Here is a 17,616-nt window from a genome sequence, read left to right as displayed (position 1 = left end):
TTCAATCACAATACTTCTCTGCCCTTTGAAGTTTTCCTTTGGGAAACTTAAAGAGTTGTACTGAAGCAAGTTCCATGAGACCTCTATTCTATTCTTTCCAACTAGAGAGAAATCCGGAGGGACCTGGAATGGGCTAAACCCAGGTTAAAAGCCCACCTCAAGCCTTCGTTAGCTGTCTGACCCCCTGGGCAAGTCCCTCCACCTGAGCAAGCCTCCATTTTTTCATCTTCAGAATGGGGTAATAGCATCATCTACCTCACAAAGCTCTTGTGAGGAAAAAATGAGAGGATGTATATGAAGTAATATGCAAACCTTAAAGTGCTATGTAAATGGGGTCTGTTGTTACTATTATAGCACAAACAACACTACAATGGGAAGCAGAAACTCTAGGTAGAAACTCCAACACTGTCCCTTACTTGCTGAGCTATCTTGGACATGGCACTGCTCTCCCTTTCTGTTTCCTCATCTATCAAGTAGGGGCAATAACTATGGTCTGGTGGTCAAAGGACTGTACTAAAGATCGAAAAAGTGATTGTATATGAAAGCACTTTGCAAACTGTGAAGAGCCATAGAAAGAGTGTGGATGGACTGTCAGGAAATTACAATCCTGTCCCCTACACTCACTAGCTCTGTGTTCAGAAATGAGCTAAACCACTCAGCCTCAGTTTCTTCATCTGTAAAATAGTTGTCATGAATCTCTGGTAAATGTACGTGAATCCTTTGAAAACCTTGGAATTACTATGTAAATACAGATATTGTAAAACATATTAATTGTTTAAAAAAAATTAATAACAAATAAATGTTAACTTCAAAACTAGAATCCAAGATTCTGTACTTTTATTTTCTTGGTCAAACCTAATATTCTCATGGTGGCAGATACCCAGTATGGCTGCTAAATATGGGAAATTACAACTCAAGAAAAGACCATAGCATTTTAGATCTTCAAGAAACCTTAGGCACCATCTAGTCCAACTCCTTCACTTTACAGAGGAGGAAACTCAAGTCCCACAGTGGGCAAGAGATGGCACAGCTAGTAAGAAGGAGAGCTGGGACATAAATTAAGGTGTCCTTCTTCCAAATTTGGAGATGTTCTAGTTTAGGGGCATCAAACACTAAGCACTCCCAAGTGCAGCCAAAGCAAATCCAAATAGAATTGGGAAATATCTAACAAAATAAATAAAAATACAGTTAAAAAACATATAACATTACATCTTAAAACTAAGTTATCGTGTGGCTCTCAGGGATCTGAATATACGGATTAGTGGTACCATTTCCAGTAGAGTTTGACATTGCTGTTCTGGTCCACATGTGCTTCAAGCTAATGGAAAAACCTCTTCAGCCCTGGGCAGGAAAAGGCCATGGTTTTGTACCTCATAAAAAGAAAACCCTGAGTAGATTTATATAAGTGATACCGAGTGAATACACAGAGCCCATGCCCCCCCACACACACACTCTGTACATGCAAAGGTCACTAAAATGAGGCCAAATTCTGAGTGATTGAAAAGCCAATGATAAATCCTAAAGAACAGATTATGAAATGTGCTTCTCTCCATGTGGTTGAAAGGTGGGCTACTAGGACACAATAGTGTATACATTATCTGATGGGGTTACTGTAACTGGTATTTTTGCTTCATTGTTTTGTTATGGAGAAAGTTAAATTTGGTGAGGGAGGGGAAGAAAAGTGGATGGTTTTTTCTCCCAGAAGTGATTATGATGTGAAGACTAAAGGCAACCAGAAAAGGATTTTTTAAAAAAATGTTAAAATCTGAAGAAAAACTGAATTCCAACAGAATCTGCATGTTGCATTCCCTACCCCCAAAATATACATCCTTAGACAGAGGTGGGGAGGGGGGTCCCAAACTCTAAGCTGAGTTAAAAAAAGGTCTTGCTAAAAGATACCCTAAGTGTGCCAAGTCTGTCAGCACCCAGTGTGCGCAGAGAAGCCACCTCGGACACTCCTTCCCATCCCAGGGAATTGAGGGAGCCCTAGAGTTTTCCTCTGATCTCTGGCTAAGGCTCTGACTTCCTGTCAAGCAGCTTTGGAGGTGAGTAACATCCTCTCCCCTCCCCCGCTCATCCTTTTGGGAAGCAGGACCTCACATTTTCCGGTGCGGAAGCTGCTGGGAGAGGAGGTCTGGTGAATAACACCCAAAGGGAAATGGAAGGGATGGGTGTCCTCTCCCACATCCCGACCTTTGTGGCACTACTGCTTGAGGTCCGGGAGGACTTTGTACCTCTTGGGAATCTAGCTTCCCCAGAGCACTGCCTCTTCTCTCCTTTGGAGGAGGAGTCTCCTAAGATGTGGGGTGATCTCCATCACAACCAAACCCTTGGCTATAGAAAAAACCCTAAAACTAGACATAATATTACAATGCAATCAGTAGGAATAAATGACTTCTAGTTTGGATTTGGATTGGGGAGAGGAGAAGTCAGGTGGAGGTGGCATTTGAGGTGGGTCTTGAAGGATGGGTAGGATTCCAACAGACAGATGTGGGAGGGTGCATGATTTGTAGGAATGGTATGTATAGGCAGACTTCACATATAGACACAATCGGGATCATCAAGTCTGAGAAGGGGATTGGGAGAGCTTTATTTTGAGATTATCCCAGATTCACAAACAACTCATCAAGGTGAGGAGGAGGAGACCATGTTGAACAGTATAATCTAAATCAAGGGTTCCTAAGAAGTTAGCAGAAGCCAGTAAATCATTTTTCTATAACATTTTAAAGTTTCACAAAGCACTGTCTCCACAATGATTAGTAGTACTGGGAGAATCTCACATCTCCCAAAATCAGACTGAGACCAAGCTGGGAAGGCCTCTTGTTCAAGGTCAGACAGCTAGTATGGGGAAAAGTTGAGCTTTGAACTCACAGTTCTTAACTCTGAGGACCAATGCCCCTTCTGCCACATCATGCTGCCCCAAAGATATAGTCCAGTTACATTCTTGGAAAGGAGGAAAGAGAACTCTGTTTCCTCTCCACTCTTTTTTGGCTCTGCTGACCCACCTACCCAGTCTAACACCAGGCACTCATTCAGAAGGAACACAGTCACAGCTAGCAGATGTACTTTGGAGAACAATCTTGTTGAGCATGGCTAAACACAGACTACAGCTATCCCCATACACATCCATACTTGACAGTCACTGATCCAGAGGGCAAAGCCTTCTCCTTGGAATCACTAAACTGGATTTGAAGCTTTGCCTTGTTAATGATTTGTTCCATGTCCTGGAGTTCCTTACTTTATCTTGTCTTAACACTTGTAGATTTTCAGCTCTCAGCATTCTCATCAGGAAGATGGGTACATTGTAATCTCCTTCTTTCCAAAGCAGTTCAAATTCTCCCATGCACATTTTCCCATTTGACTGGTTTACTGCCGCCAAGCAAATAAGAGATGGAACTAAGAAGTCTAATAGAAGCAGCTTTAATTAATGTGTAGGGTATGACACTCAAAGCCAGGAAGACCTGGCTGCAAATCTTACTCCCACCACCACTTGACCGCAGGCAAGTCATTTAACTTCTAACTTAATTTTCTGTAAAATGGTCAAGCTAATAACACTTGTAGAACTTATCTCACTGGGCTATAAGGAGACTCATTGTAGATAATGTACATAAACCACAGTGTAAACTTTAAGGTATTATATAAATGTCAGTTGTTTATTATTATAATTATTATTATTGCTTTAATGGATCTATAATCTCAGTATGAACCCCTCCACTGGTACACATAGCCACCCATCCATGCCATCTTCTTATGTGTGATTCTACTCAATGTATTAATTCTCTTTATACTGCGTGGGTACCAGTACTGTGTTTCTGTCATCTTTTAATCTTATTACATGACTAATCCACCCTTTCTTGTCATTTATATCTAGAGTTTAGCTCACATTTCTATGGTTGTTGTTTTGTCTTTTTTAAATAATTCAATAATTCGCAAAGTATTTTTCCCATGACAAATCTGTGAGGTTGTATGATTATTATCCCCATGTTATAGACAGAGAAACTGAGGCCTAGGAAGGAAAGTGTTGTGATCATGGTCACATTGTTAGCAAATGGCAGCATGGGGATGTGGACCCAGGTTTCCTGATTTCAAATCCTACTCTCTTACCATCTCATCAAACAGTCCTTTCTAGAACACCAAGCCTCAAACCAAAGTTTCCTTCTGAGCTATGGTGACTCGATGATGATGATGATGATGATGACGATGATAATGACGGTGACAACAGTTAATAGCTATATAGCACTTTAAGGCTGGCAGAGCACTTTATAGAGGTTATATCATGTAATCCACACAACAACTCTTTAAGGGAGGTACTATTACGCCAATTTACAGATGAGGAAATAAAGGTCGAGTGTAACTGACTTGCCTATCCAAAAAAGAGATCTGAAAAGATACTTCTCCTTCCCCCTTTGCAAGTAGCTGGAAATGGGATCTACAGGTGTGGAACACTGCATATAAGGTCAGATTTTTAAAAATATATTGATTAGTTTTGCTGATTTTTTCTCTTCTTCCTCTCTTTCTTTCTTTTTAAATTCTTTGTTACAAGAAATGTCTCTCTGGAAGAGGGAAGGGAAGAGATACAGGGAGAAGTTTCAGTGATATAAAAACAAAAGCATTCAGTAAAATATGTATTTATAATAAATAGATGCTTGTTACATTGGGAGGGAAATGACTCTCCTAGGGTTACACAGCTAGTAAATGTCTGAGGCAGGATTCAAACTTGATGTCCGACTACGTCCAACTCTAATGCTGTAGCTACTAAGATACCTAGCTGCCTCCCATAGTCATTCTTGGGTCTACAACTGCTCCAGAGGAAGGAGTTAGCAAAGTACCACCCTGCACACTATGGACCTAGGTAATACTCCCATTTCCAAAAGGGTTTTCTCACACAGGGATCCTGCAACCCCCATACACAACCATTAAGTGGGTCACATAAACCTGAAGTTCGGAAGGTTTACCCCATCATGATACACCCAAGCATCTCTCTGCTTTATGGCCTTGATCCACCAGGGCAGGGAAGTTCTAGCAGCCTTAGTGTATGACAGGCAGGGGGAGAGATGATGAAGGGCAGCTAGGTGGCATGGTAGATAGACCACAGATTGTGGAATCAGGAAGACCTGAGTTCGTCCTCAGACGCTAGCCCTGTGATCCTGGGTAAGTCATTTAAGCCCAATTGGCTCCAAAAACAAAAAAGAAAAGAAAAGAAAGTTAGGTGGGCAGGATAGGATGTGCAAACCCTGTGCTGTTTATAGGAATGGGAGGTTTATAGCTGGAAGGATTCTTAGAGATCTCACCTAACCCTTTCTTTTCACAAAGAAGGATACAGAGAGGTCCAGAGGCATTAAGTGAATCACACAAGGTGATGTAGAGGGTAATGACTAGAGTCAGGTTTTGAACTCAGGGCCCTTGATTTCAAATTCAGTGCTCTTGCTAATAGTTGCTGAGCCTGTGCTGAGGCTCAATCCTCCTCTTCCCTGAACAGATCACTCTGCAGCCTCCAGACCTTTCAGATTAAATAACTAAATTGATTGTACAGCAGTAGACGTCCTCTACTCTGATTCTCTTTCCTCTCAGTACTGTCTGCCTGCCCATTCTGCCCCAATAACACCCCTGTCCTTGTATCTGGTCAGCCTCAGGCTGCCTGCTCTCCACGACACACAGCAGAGGGTCAGACAAGAAGGGTAGGATGCCCTTTACATGGGTACAATGCACAGCCAATTAATTTGAATTTGATGACAGGGACTCCTCTCAAAGATGGGAAGAAGAGGTTTCTATTCTGGTCCAAGTGACCAGAGAGAGGGGAAAGGCTAGATCTGAGAATGGTTCCTGTGGCCAATCGGACAAGTTTCACTGAGCAGAGGGAAATGAAAGCAACCCAAGTACCTGGAATCAATATTAAATAGTGACTGTCCCTCCAAAGGGGGTTGTTCATAATTATATTATTTTTGTAAATAATTATAGAGGCAGCCCAGTATAGTGACCAAAATACCAGACCTGGGGGCAAGGAAAATATGGTTCCAAACAAACCTTTGTTGTTACTAGCTGTGTAACCACAGGCAAGTAAATTAATCCCTGAATCCCAGGCAGCTCTAAGCTAATAAGTCATGGATGGTCTGCGATCTATGTCAGCAGAGGGAATAGGGAGTTCCCAAACCAGTGAATTCACAGGCCCTTGACATATGTGATGTAATAACAACCTGGGAGGCATTGTGGCTGGTGTGGTAGAAAGAGCACTAACTTGGCATCAGAAGACCTGGGTTCAAATCCTGGCTTTACCACTTATTAGCTGTGTGACCATGGGAAGTCATTTAACCTCTCTGAGCCTCAGTTCCTTCACCTGTGAAATGGGGATTATAAGACTTGCATTAACTCCTTTATAAGATTAGGTTGAGGAAAGTGCTTTGTAAACCTGGAAGTGCTCTAGAAATTATGAGGCATTATAAGTCAATTCCTCTCTTTGGGCTCTAATTTCCTCTTCAAGAAAATGGGTGTGATAATCCTTTTGTTGCCTAGGTTAACTTTCAACCACTAGAAAACATCAAGCTAACATTCTAGGGAACTTTCCAAGGATCGATGGATTGGTACTAATCCTGTTTTAAGATTCTAATTTGCTGTTGTCGTTTGGTTTTTCCTCCCTGGCCATGCTCCTAGGCCAATCCTTGCCTCTCTCTCTGGTCACCTGGACTAGGGAATAGAAATCTCCTGAACTCTGGACCTCTCTGTTTTGAGAGGGACCACACAGAGGCAATCAGCATCTTGTAGACTAACACAGGTGGTACAGACTCAGGATGTTGCTGAGTGTCACCCCAAACCAGATGATGCTGGTGGTAGCAGTGATAAACTCTCCTATCTATCACACTTTCAGATTTGCTGAGTGACTCTGTGCAGGCTGTGTTACAAGTGGTCACCTGTGCCCAATTTACGGGGATGGGGAACTGAGACTCAGAGAATCCAAATGCTCTGCTCAAGGTTACACAATTAGTTAAGGTGCTAGAGTTGGAACTTGAACCCAGGACCCTAGGCAATCCAGGACTCTTGTCACAAGGCATAACTTGCCACAGGTAGTTTTCTCTTAGATAGCATGGACTTCCTGCTCCCACCCGGCTGCTTCAGACTGTGGGAACCCTTGTGGCAGGGCCAACGCCCGGGAAGCTTTGGAGGCCCAAGGGGGTCAGAGAAGTCGACGTCACTGGGGCTGGGGTAGGCACAAAGGCCCTTTCTTTCTTCCCTTCGGTAGAGGATGGCTCTCCAATTCTAGCCCCACTCCTCAGAGAAACACACCAGACCCTCTCAAGGCTTGCCTGGCCTGGTCATTTCCAGTTGCCTCTGGGTCACAGCTTCTAGAGACAAAGAGGGATTCAAACTCCTGAGAAAAACAGCCCAAGAGTCAAACCACACCAACTCTGCCATGGAGATGAACTTTGACCCAAACTCCAAGACATCTACCCCTTATTTACTTTTTAAAGCTAACACATTTCACAGAGTTAACATTACACCCCTTTTTAGACCCAGTGCCTCCTCCCACATTCCAGGCCTCTGACCTTCAACCCTTCCTAATTACCTGCTCAACACCCCCAGGTCCCTGTTGGAACCTGAGTCTGAGCTCATCACCCGTTGCTGCCTATTACATATCCCATCTCTTACTTGCAGATCAAAAGCAATGCTGGAGTGTACCATGACCCCAGATGCTTTGGCTTCAACCCCCACATCCTGGGCCTTCTCAAAGCTTTCCCCAGATGCTAAACCCTCAAAGCACGGCAGTCCCACATCTCCCCCAGGGACAAGACAGCCCTGTGTGGGAGATCTAAAGCTGGGACTTTCTGAGCCACCTCAGGAACTCACTTCTGACACGAGCTCTACCAGCTCAGACCTGCCAAGCTGACTTGCCAGATGAGTGAATGAATGAATGCTGTTCCCCACAGTCCTCATCAGGACACAAGGAAGCAGCAGCTGTTCCCTAGAGATATCTAGAGGTGCCCAGAGGGATCAGATAACAGCACCCCATGAGAGGGATCACAGTGTAGTGGAAAGAAGTCTTAGATTTGGAATGAGAGGATGTGGGTTCAAATCTTTGTTCACAAATTACTTTGTGTGACCTCAGAGAGTTCACTTCACAATTCTCCAAGTCTCAGGTTTGTCATCTGTAAAATAAGGGGTAGGCAAGTCATGGGCCCTTTTAGCAACATGGTAAAGCCTATGGACCCCTTCTCAATATGTTTTTAAGTGCATAAAATAAAACATAGGATTACAAAAGAAAGCAATTATATTGAAATACAGCTATCAAAATTTTTTTTTCCCATCCAAGGTCATGGAACCCAGTTTAAGAACCCCTGACAGATGATGTGGAAGGCTGCTTCCAGCTTGAAAGCCTCAACTCCCAAGGTCTTAGCAAAAGCTCCACCACTGCACCACCCTCTCTATTACTGCTGTTATCACCCTAGTCAATACCTCCTGACTTATTAAAAAAAACAAACAAACCAAAAAACCCCAACCAATTTTATCGATTCCTTTTGTTTTTTACATCAAAATCCTGTCTGGTACCATTTCTTTCCCCCCATCTATCCCCTCACAGTTGAACCCTCCCTTCTAACAAAGAAAAACAGTTCAACAAAAGCACCTGTTACAGTGGATCACACCTCAAAATAGGCACAATATCCTATGTAGGAATTCCTCATCTCTGCTGCCTGGACCATTCCTCCTACTGCCATGCTCTCTTCTCCAATCTCTCTGTCTTTTTCTGTTGATCCTACCCAGCCTTCAAAGCCAAACTCAAATGCTACTTCTTCTAAGAAGCTTCCCTGAGCTGCCCTTTCAGTGACAATGCTCCCCTTAAACTCATTAATTTCTTTTTTTGTACTGCTCTAATGCATTTATCCTGTTTTAGAGTTTTACGTGAGGGGATTTTATCTTCCTGCTGGCCTGCAGGTTCTGTGAGGACAGGTTATCCTGTTTTCCATAAACTTTGCCTCTCCCCTAGAAAAGAATGCAGTGATCTGCACACAGCAGGTGCTTAATATATGTTTAATGGATGAAAGAACGCTTTGCTGGCTGCCACTTGGGAGGGGTAGGAGGAGATGGGAGCAGATAAAAGAGAAAGCTTAGAAGAAAGAAGAGTGATGGATTCCCTTTTCGCTGGGCCCAGGCCCAAATCACGGCATTCTCATCACAAAAACCCACCCCAAGACTGTTTAACTTGGCCTTCATCCTATTCATCCTCTCTATTCCAATAAGGATAAAATATAAACTCTCAGGCCAGGCATTCAAAGCCCTACACAATCTGGCCCTAACCTGCTTTTTCAGCCTTATTTCACACAATGCTCCTGTCAAAACTGTAATCTGTTCCCTCATCTAGTGCTGCCATCTCCTTCTTCCTTCCCACCCTAGCATGAGCCATCCCACCCACCTGGAAGGCATTTGCTCTCTCCTGAGTGCTTTGTGGTGAAATCCTATTTCCACGAGGCCTTCCTTACACAGATGCCACTCCCTCCTAAGTCTTCCCTCATTCCTTCCAGGCAAAAGAGTTCTCCTCTGGCTTCACGTTCAACCAGAGAACTTTGTCCAGATCTCTCCTTTGCCCCCGCCCTTTCATTTTTGACTCTGTGTTACACTTTTTTCTATAGCCGTAATCTCTCATGTTAGCTTGTAAACAGAGGCTATGTCATTTTTCATCTTTGTATTCCCCACGTAGAGTGCCTTGTACATATTTATGAAATTTTTATTAAAACCATTAAATATCTGTCGAATTGAATCAGTAATTCCCTGCCTCCCAAGGTGTCCCCTTGTCCATTTTGGATTGCTCTAATCATTGAAAAGTTATTCCTTCTATCAGGGTTAGAAGCTGGGAAATTGGGACTTAGGCACATTCCTGGTTCACTCTTCAGGATTCAAAAGAGTGACTTTTCCAAGATTAAGTCTGCCTCTTAATAGTCCCTGGCAAGACTCAGGATATTGAAACCCCAGCCCCTTGACTCTGTCTTCTCTGGAGTCCAACTATTCAAAGCACCAATCTACCAAATATTATAAGGACCCAAAATACCCCAAAACAAAACCACCTTATATTTTGGAAAAAGCCACCAGCTCAAAGATATCACAGCCAAATTGGACAACAGAAGATAATAGAATAAAACATAAAAGTTAAGAGGAACCACATTCCTTTATTTCACAAAGGCAGGAACCAGTGCCAGGGGCGAGGAAGGGCAATTTGACCAAGGTCACCCAACTAGGCAATAGTAGAGTCAGCTCTAGCACCTAGGACTCTTTGGTCCCAGACCAGTTCTCTTCCTATCCTGCCAAGCAGATTCTCAGGCAATTCTCTGCGCAGCTTGCCTGCGGTGACCTATGGATTCAAATGCTGCCCTACCCCCATTTCTTAGCCTTGAAGAAATCTCTCCACATGGCAGACTGGACTAGAAATTGTTTGGCACACACAGACAAGCCCATCTAACAGAGAGCAGACTTTATAATCTCAAATCTTAATGTCAACTGCTGAGTCCAGACTCTCCTCTTGCTCCCACACCTCCACCCAAGGGGCCCCTGGCAAGGGAAACAGGCACTCACCATCCTCCTGGCTAGGGAGGTTCTGTGGGCTCCGCATCCTCTCGTCCTGGCTGGGGCTCAAGCTGGAGCTTAGATGTTGATCAGCTGACATCCATGTGGAGTCATTCATATCAAAATCCTCGCTGCTCACGGAAGTCTCATCCTGGGGGCAATAATAATCAAAAGAACAAAGAGTATTACAGAGGGAAGACTGAAATTATTCCTAATAGACTAATTTCCTAATCTCACCTCAAGACTGTCTCCTGTGCCAATCTTGGTGCCACAGACATCATGGGGGACAGGCACCCCACAAGCCACCATCAACTTCCAAATCATCTGGTGACAGGGGCCATACTGGATAACATTTCCCCCAAAGAAGTAACCGGTGTTCTGTTTCCTGTTTGAAGGCAGAGCTGAGGAACAGCCCTGCCTGTAATTGAGGACAATTACAAGGATTCACATCCTGGAGGGGCGGATGGCAGGACTCTCTGGCTCTTACCCTTCAGAGCCTGGAGTCAATACTAAGATTGAAGCAAGCCCTGTAAACAAGCACCACCCTGCCTCCCCACCCAGCCTCGGGAAGAAGGCTTAGCTAGAGCTTTGGGCTAAGGAAACAGGATATAGGGAGCTCCGGCAGGGTTGGGAGTCCTGAAGTTGCCTGGGTCCCTCAGGCTGCCAGGGACTGTGTGGAGAGCCACTGCAAACCACGCTTGGCGACACACCACCAACTCCCATGCAGCATAGATGGAATTCCTTTCTCCCACTCCCCCAGCCAAAAAGACATTTCTCTCTTCCTCCTTCCTAACCTTTCCTGGGTTTCTGAGATATGGCGCTTGGATAGCTTCCAGAGTCAAAGAGGTCAGCCACAGAATTTTAAAGAAAGGAAGGGGGTGGGTGGCTCACAGCTGAACAAAAACAGAGGGTCTGAAAAGGGGCCAGGGAGGTGAGGAGAGCCTCTTGGATCTGTCCTTCCAGAAAGGCAATAGGAACAGGCAGCCTTCTGGAAAAGATCAAATGTTGTAGCCTCTTTCTTGGGAACCAGGTCCCAGTGAGTCCTACCCACTACAAACAAGCGCTAGACTGAAGAACATGGGATTTGGGACTAGAAGAGGCCCTAAAAAGAGCATATTCCATTTAATCCCCTCATTTTAAGGACACAGGTTCAAGGACCAGAAAAGCTGAATGCCTTATCTAAAAGCCACACAGGTAACACTAAATTAGCAGTGAATTTGTTCTAGGTCTTTCTAACTTCAAATTCAGAGCTTGCTACCCACCATCACCACTTAAGACTCTGCACACAGTCACTGTCCCAATTCTCCTTCTGTCTGAAAAACCCTGGAAAGAAAGCCACTGAACCCCAACCTCCTGCCCCTGGAAGAAGCCTTTTTCCTCCAAGCCATCTTCTAGGAAAAATAAAGCAGGGTGATTCAAAGCCAGCAACAGAATGCCAGTTGGACAATGGTTTCTCTAGACTCAGAGCCTGTCTACATCTCCTTTCACTGGTGAAAAAAATGCACTCAGCACCAACCTTGCTCCCACTGACAGCCTCACCTCACACATATGCTGAATCAGTCAGCCTTTTTTTTTTTTTTAAATATAGTGACTACGCATCTTAAAAAATTGATTTGAACTTTGTTCAATCCCCTTCTGAATGGTAGGCACATATCTGCCATGTTGGAGGGACACGTCAGTGAGGAGGAATAAGAAGAATTAGATTTTGCTTCTTGATCCCTCCCCCTTGACAGTTCCCTTTGAAGGGAATTGTACTGTTCACTCGACTCTCTGCCTTATATTGGAATCACAGGATTTAGGGATAGTAGGGAACTAAGGGATGGTCTTGTCTAACCAGCCCCTTATTTTACAGATGGAAAAACTGAAGTTGAGAAATTTAATGACTTGCCCATAGGTAATAAAGTAGGGGAAAAACATACTGGATTTGGAATCAAATTACCTGGCTTCAAATATCAGCTCTCCTACTGACTACCTGTGTGACCTAGGATTAAATCCTTTCCCTCTCTGGACCTCAGTTTCCTTTTCCATCAAATATATGGACTAAACTCAATGTTCTCCTAGGTCCTGTCCAAACCTAAATTCTCTGATTCCAACTCACACAGTCAGGAATCAAACCAGATCTTTTGATTTCCTTTCCACTTTTGTGTGCTGAATTACTAGGCATGTACAAGGATCCTTTAAACACACAAACACACACACACACACACACACACACACACACACACACACACACCCCTCCTCTCTAAGAATTAATGTTTCTAAAGAATATGTCCTTCTAACTACACAAATTCAGACTCTCCCCAAAGAACGATTCTTCCCAGCAAGGGAACATGCTGCCCTTCATGAAAATGTTCTTTGAAATTATTACAGTCCTTCAGACTTCTATTCACTCTCAAACACTCTTACTTTACTCCTTTGGCTCTCAAGTGAACACACTGTTCAGCTTCTCCAAAGAGTTAAACCTGACCTAGCTATGAATAATAAAGCACAAACAACCTCTCCCTACATCTTTACCCCGCCCCCCCACTTCCCTCTATGCTCATCACCACCCCTGGACCCTTTATCATTCCAAAAAGAAAAAGAACACATGAGGCTGACTGGCTTTTCCTGGCATTACTCAATAATATACATCTCTGGTAGCTTCCAAACCTTCCACCTTGGGCTAGGGGAAGCTTCGTTCACCCAAGAAGACTTTTTAAAGATGTTTCTGAAAAGGGCCAATGCTTCCACCAGCAGAGGCTCTAGATGATCATCTCATATCCCAATTTCATAAACCAACATTTATTAAGTGCCTACTATGTGCATGGCATTATGTCTAGTGTGAGTTAGCTCTAAAATGCTGAGAATTTGGACCTGGAACAGACTGTAGAGAACAGCTAGTCTCCTTGCAGCGTGAATGATCTTCCAATTCAATCTAATTCAACAAAGCACCTACTGAGTACAAGTCACTGGAGACAGAGACCAAAACAAAGAATGAAACAATCCCTGCCCTTAAGTAGCTTGTGTTCAGTAGAAAGTAAAGTCATATTCCAAAAGTATCCCTTTGGTGACTACATGAAAGTGGGCTAAACCTGGTACTTGTGAATGCAGCAGAAATGAATCCAAAGTCAGCACACTGGGGGAGAAAGAGAGCTATACCTGGAATCACAAGTTCTCAATCCCACTGCCAACACTTACAGAATGATTATCACAACCCTGAACCCATTTCCTTCATGGTGAATTTGTAATACTCCTCACAGCCCCTTAAACAGTAGTAGAGAATTAGGTGCTGGGTAAGTCTTGTGGCACCATGGAAACACACGTTATCATTACTGTTGATATTGTGAACTTTATTTCAGTGGTGTCAAAACAAAGCCACAGTCAGTGCCTATGCTGGGTTATGGAGAAGATTTTTCCAGGACTTTTTGGGATTGGTAAGAATATTTATAATGGAAATTTTCAAAATTATGGTCACTGTATACAATTAACCAAGAAACATTTATGGAGTACCTACAGTGGGCACAGCCCTGTTCTTAGTGCTGGTATAGACAGAAGTCCCTGACCTCATTGACTTTAACAGAACAAGACACCAACAAGGATAAACTGAGTGCAAAAGAAAGTATTATGTGAGACTTCAGAGGGAAGGTAGTTATTAATCCTGGGGGTGGGTAGAGGGGGAAAAGGCAGACATGCAGAACATCAGGGAAGACTTTATGAAAGAGGTTAACATTTGTTTTGGTCTTAAGGAATTATTCACCAGGTCAAGAAGTGGAAGGCTTGGCAACTGCCTTCTGCTTCCTGTCCAGGCTACTTCCTGTCTCTCTTTTCAAACTTGCTTCCGATTCTACCTCTTTCAGGAAGCCTTCCCTGATTATCAACATTAGGGAGAAGAGGACTGTTTCCCCTAAATATCCCCTAAATTCTCTTGCAGTCCACATTGACTTTCTAGAGGGAAGGAGAAGCAAGAATGGGGAGATAGAGTGATTATTGCTTTAGAAAGCATTATACCGTGGCTATGCCTACAGGAAGAAATTCAAACTCCTTGGCCTGGCATTCAAGGCTTTTGTTCACAGATCTAAATTATCCACACCCTCTGGTACATAACTATTTCCTATGCCTCAGTCTTGTCTCCCCAGCAGGAGAGTTAGCTCTCTGGGGTCAAGCACCACATCTCATACTTCTCCCAGCCCAAGATCAGAGAAGTAAGAATGACAGCAGCTCAAGTTTCTAGTATTCTCTAGGACTTAGAAAGTACTTTCCCTGCAAATAACAACCCTGCAAAGCAGGTAGGACAAGGATTGTTATCCCCATTTTATAGGTGTGGAAACTGAGGTTCAGGTAATTGAAGTTACTTCACACAAAAGCAGATCAAACAGGTGCTGAAACATCAGTGCCAAGAACAGAGCCCAAGTCTGGGGTGCCTTTTCCTCTTACCATTCTCAATAGGTAATTATTGAATTGGCTGAACTGAATTGCCCAGGATAATGCAGGAGCTTAATAAATATATGGTATTAATCTAACAAAGCAAGGGATCCAATCTACTTGGCACAAGTTTCTCCAAAAGGGGGTCTCATGAAAACCCAGCCCACTCCTACCCCCCAGTGTTGTAGTATGGCCAGCAAGGCTTCCTAGCAATGCCTTCCTTGTGGCAGCTGCAATCTCTCCCAGGAATGGGTATTTCATCCCAATACGTCCCCAAGGTAATGAGTTTCTCAAATTCTGATCCCAGGAAGAGTTTTTGCAGGGATTTATTGAAGAGAGCCATCTGCCTCAATAGCTGGTGAGATAAGAGTGGAAGGAGGTACATCACCAGACTTGACATCCATCCCATCTCGGACACTGACCCTGGGACTTTGAGCAAGAAATTCATGGCTCCACAGGACTGAAATCTGTCATGAGTTCTTATTTTGTTGTTCAGTCATTTCAGTCATGTCTTACTGTGAACTCAGGGGTTTTCTTGGCAAAGATACTAGAATGGTGCCATTTCCTTCTCTAGCTCATTTTACAAAGGAGGAAACTGAGACAAACAAGGTTCAGTGACTTGCTAAGTCACAGAACTAGTGTCTGAGGTTGGATTTGAACTCAGGTATCCCTGACTCCAGGCTGGCACTCTTATCCACTGTGCCACCTAGCTGCCCCATTTTGTCGAAGGACCCTAGAGATAATTTTCTTCAACTCCAGAACTTTAAAGGAAACTGAGGCCTAAAGAGGTCCATTGACTTACCTAGGGTTATATAGCTAGGATACAACCCAGGATTTCTTGAGTCCCAATATGGTGCTCTTTTACCTTGACATGTCCAACTCTAATAAAACAAAGTGATTTTGCTACAAGAGCTACAGTACAGAAAAAACTGAATTTCAAGAGACTTAGATTTGGGTCCAGGTCCCAGTACTGGCTGGCCCTGTGGTCTTGGGTAACTCATAGATTCATAGGACTGACTTAGGGCAGAAAGGTACCTCAAATATAATCTAAGAGCCCACCTCCCTCTAATCTAATCTAAAACCAATGAGGAAACAGAACCAGGGAAATTGTGACTCTCACAGGCCCCACAGGTAACAAGCAGAAGAGTTGAGATTCAAATCCAAGGCTTCTGACTTCAAATCCAGAGCACCTAAGTTATGTCTCCCCCACTCTGAGCCTCAATTTTTGTCATCTGTAAAAGGAGATGACACATACTCTGCCTCACAGTATTGCCATAAGAAAGCTGTGTAAAACAGCCAGGGAGTGTACAGATATGACATTATTATACAGGTGCCCCTCCAGAGGCTTGGGGTCCCTGGATCTAAAGGACCTACTTAAAACAGAGGTCAGGACCATGAACAACACACCTCAGGGTAGGAGCCAAAGGAAATACTGAGGTGAGAACAAAATGGAGCCATGATTCTAATTCTCTTAATTATTAACACTAAGACTCTTGGAAGCCAGTTTTCTTTTCCTTGCTTTCACTATTAGATTTTTTTTTTTTAACTCCATGCTCATACTGGATAGGGACATGCTCACTACCATTTCTATTTTAATAAGAGTAGACAACTTTCCTTCTGCTTATAAACTCCCAGCCTTCCCCACCCTTCTGCATGAGGTGTCATTGTGCCAAGGAAGTTTAGACTAAGCCTGACCTGGGCAGAACTTAGGTTGATTTGAATGTAAAAGAGCATTAGTTTCAATCAGTGAACGTGGGTTGGAACTTTCGGCTTGGCTATTGGCTGTGTGACCTTTGGCAAGTCATTTCCCTTTCCTGGGCCTCTGCTTTCCACCACTAAAATGAGGGAGCTAGATTAGGTGGTCTCTGAGGTCCTTTGTGGTTCTAAATGTTATGAATTAAAATAAAATTTTTTTTTAACATTTTCTCATAATATGTTTTGATCAAAGGTGGGGGAAAAAAACCCTGTAAAGCAATATTGTCTGCACCCTTGCACAACAGAATATACATTCCTTGAAAACAAAGCCTGTTTTTTGCCTTTGTATCTCTGGCATCTAAAATTGTACCTGGAAAAAGGTGTTTAATAAATACTTGTAAAATGGATGAAAGGCTTTTAGTGCTGAATCGAGAAAAGGGCCTCCTATACAAGACTCCAATTTTACGTTAAAATGTCATCAGTTCCTCAGATATAGATGAGACATATCACATATAGATATCACACAGATATATGTGTATATATATATACATATATACGTATTTATATTTACATAAAGACTTCAATTGTATTGAGTCTAATCATGGCTCCTATCACCCCCTGGCACCCTGAGAATGAGGCAACCTCAACTAATTGCTCAGGTAATTATCAGAGTATACTGTTCTGCACCCATAAATAACTCAGAGAAAAGAGAAAGAAAATCCGTTCCACAAATGAAAAGGGGGGCCAGCCTTTAGGCTAATCAGTTCTTCCATGACTCTGGCTTCACAAATTGGGTTCTTCCTTTTTTTCCTTCCATAGCTCTCCGGGGAATTTGATCTACTAATTTCTTCTTTCATATAAACAAACTTCAGTGAAACTTTCATTAGAAAATAAAAGAGGGCCATCCATTTACCTCTCAGCTCTCTCTCGTCAAGCACTCTCTTATCCTCAGTCTTCTTCCTTCAAGGCAGTGTG

At 43.2% G+C, this 17,616-nt stretch overlaps 1 protein-coding gene across 4 annotated transcripts in view; it reads right to left on the bottom strand.

Moving 5' to 3' along the window:
* The window catches only part of NOL4L (nucleolar protein 4 like), a 197,188-nt gene that overhangs the window by 54,140 nt on the left and 125,432 nt on the right, over positions 1-17,616 (bottom strand). For 3 of the 4 annotated variants that reach the window (XM_072631604.1, XM_072631607.1, XM_072631606.1), the window contains one exon: positions 10,555-10,696. In XM_072631604.1, coding sequence (XP_072487705.1) covers positions 10,555-10,696 — 142 coding nt within the window. Of the gene's footprint in view, positions 1-10,554; positions 10,697-10,782; positions 11,222-17,616 lie in introns of those variants that run through there. The other variant, XM_072631605.1, reaches the window with a different exon arrangement.

The sequence above is a fragment of the Notamacropus eugenii genome, chromosome 1 (genome assembly GCF_028372415.1).
Source record: "Notamacropus eugenii isolate mMacEug1 chromosome 1, mMacEug1.pri_v2, whole genome shotgun sequence".
Taxonomy (NCBI): domain Eukaryota; kingdom Metazoa; phylum Chordata; class Mammalia; order Diprotodontia; family Macropodidae; genus Notamacropus; species Notamacropus eugenii.
The sequence above is the reverse complement of the archived record's forward strand: the minus strand, read 5'-3'. Positions and strand labels throughout refer to the sequence as shown.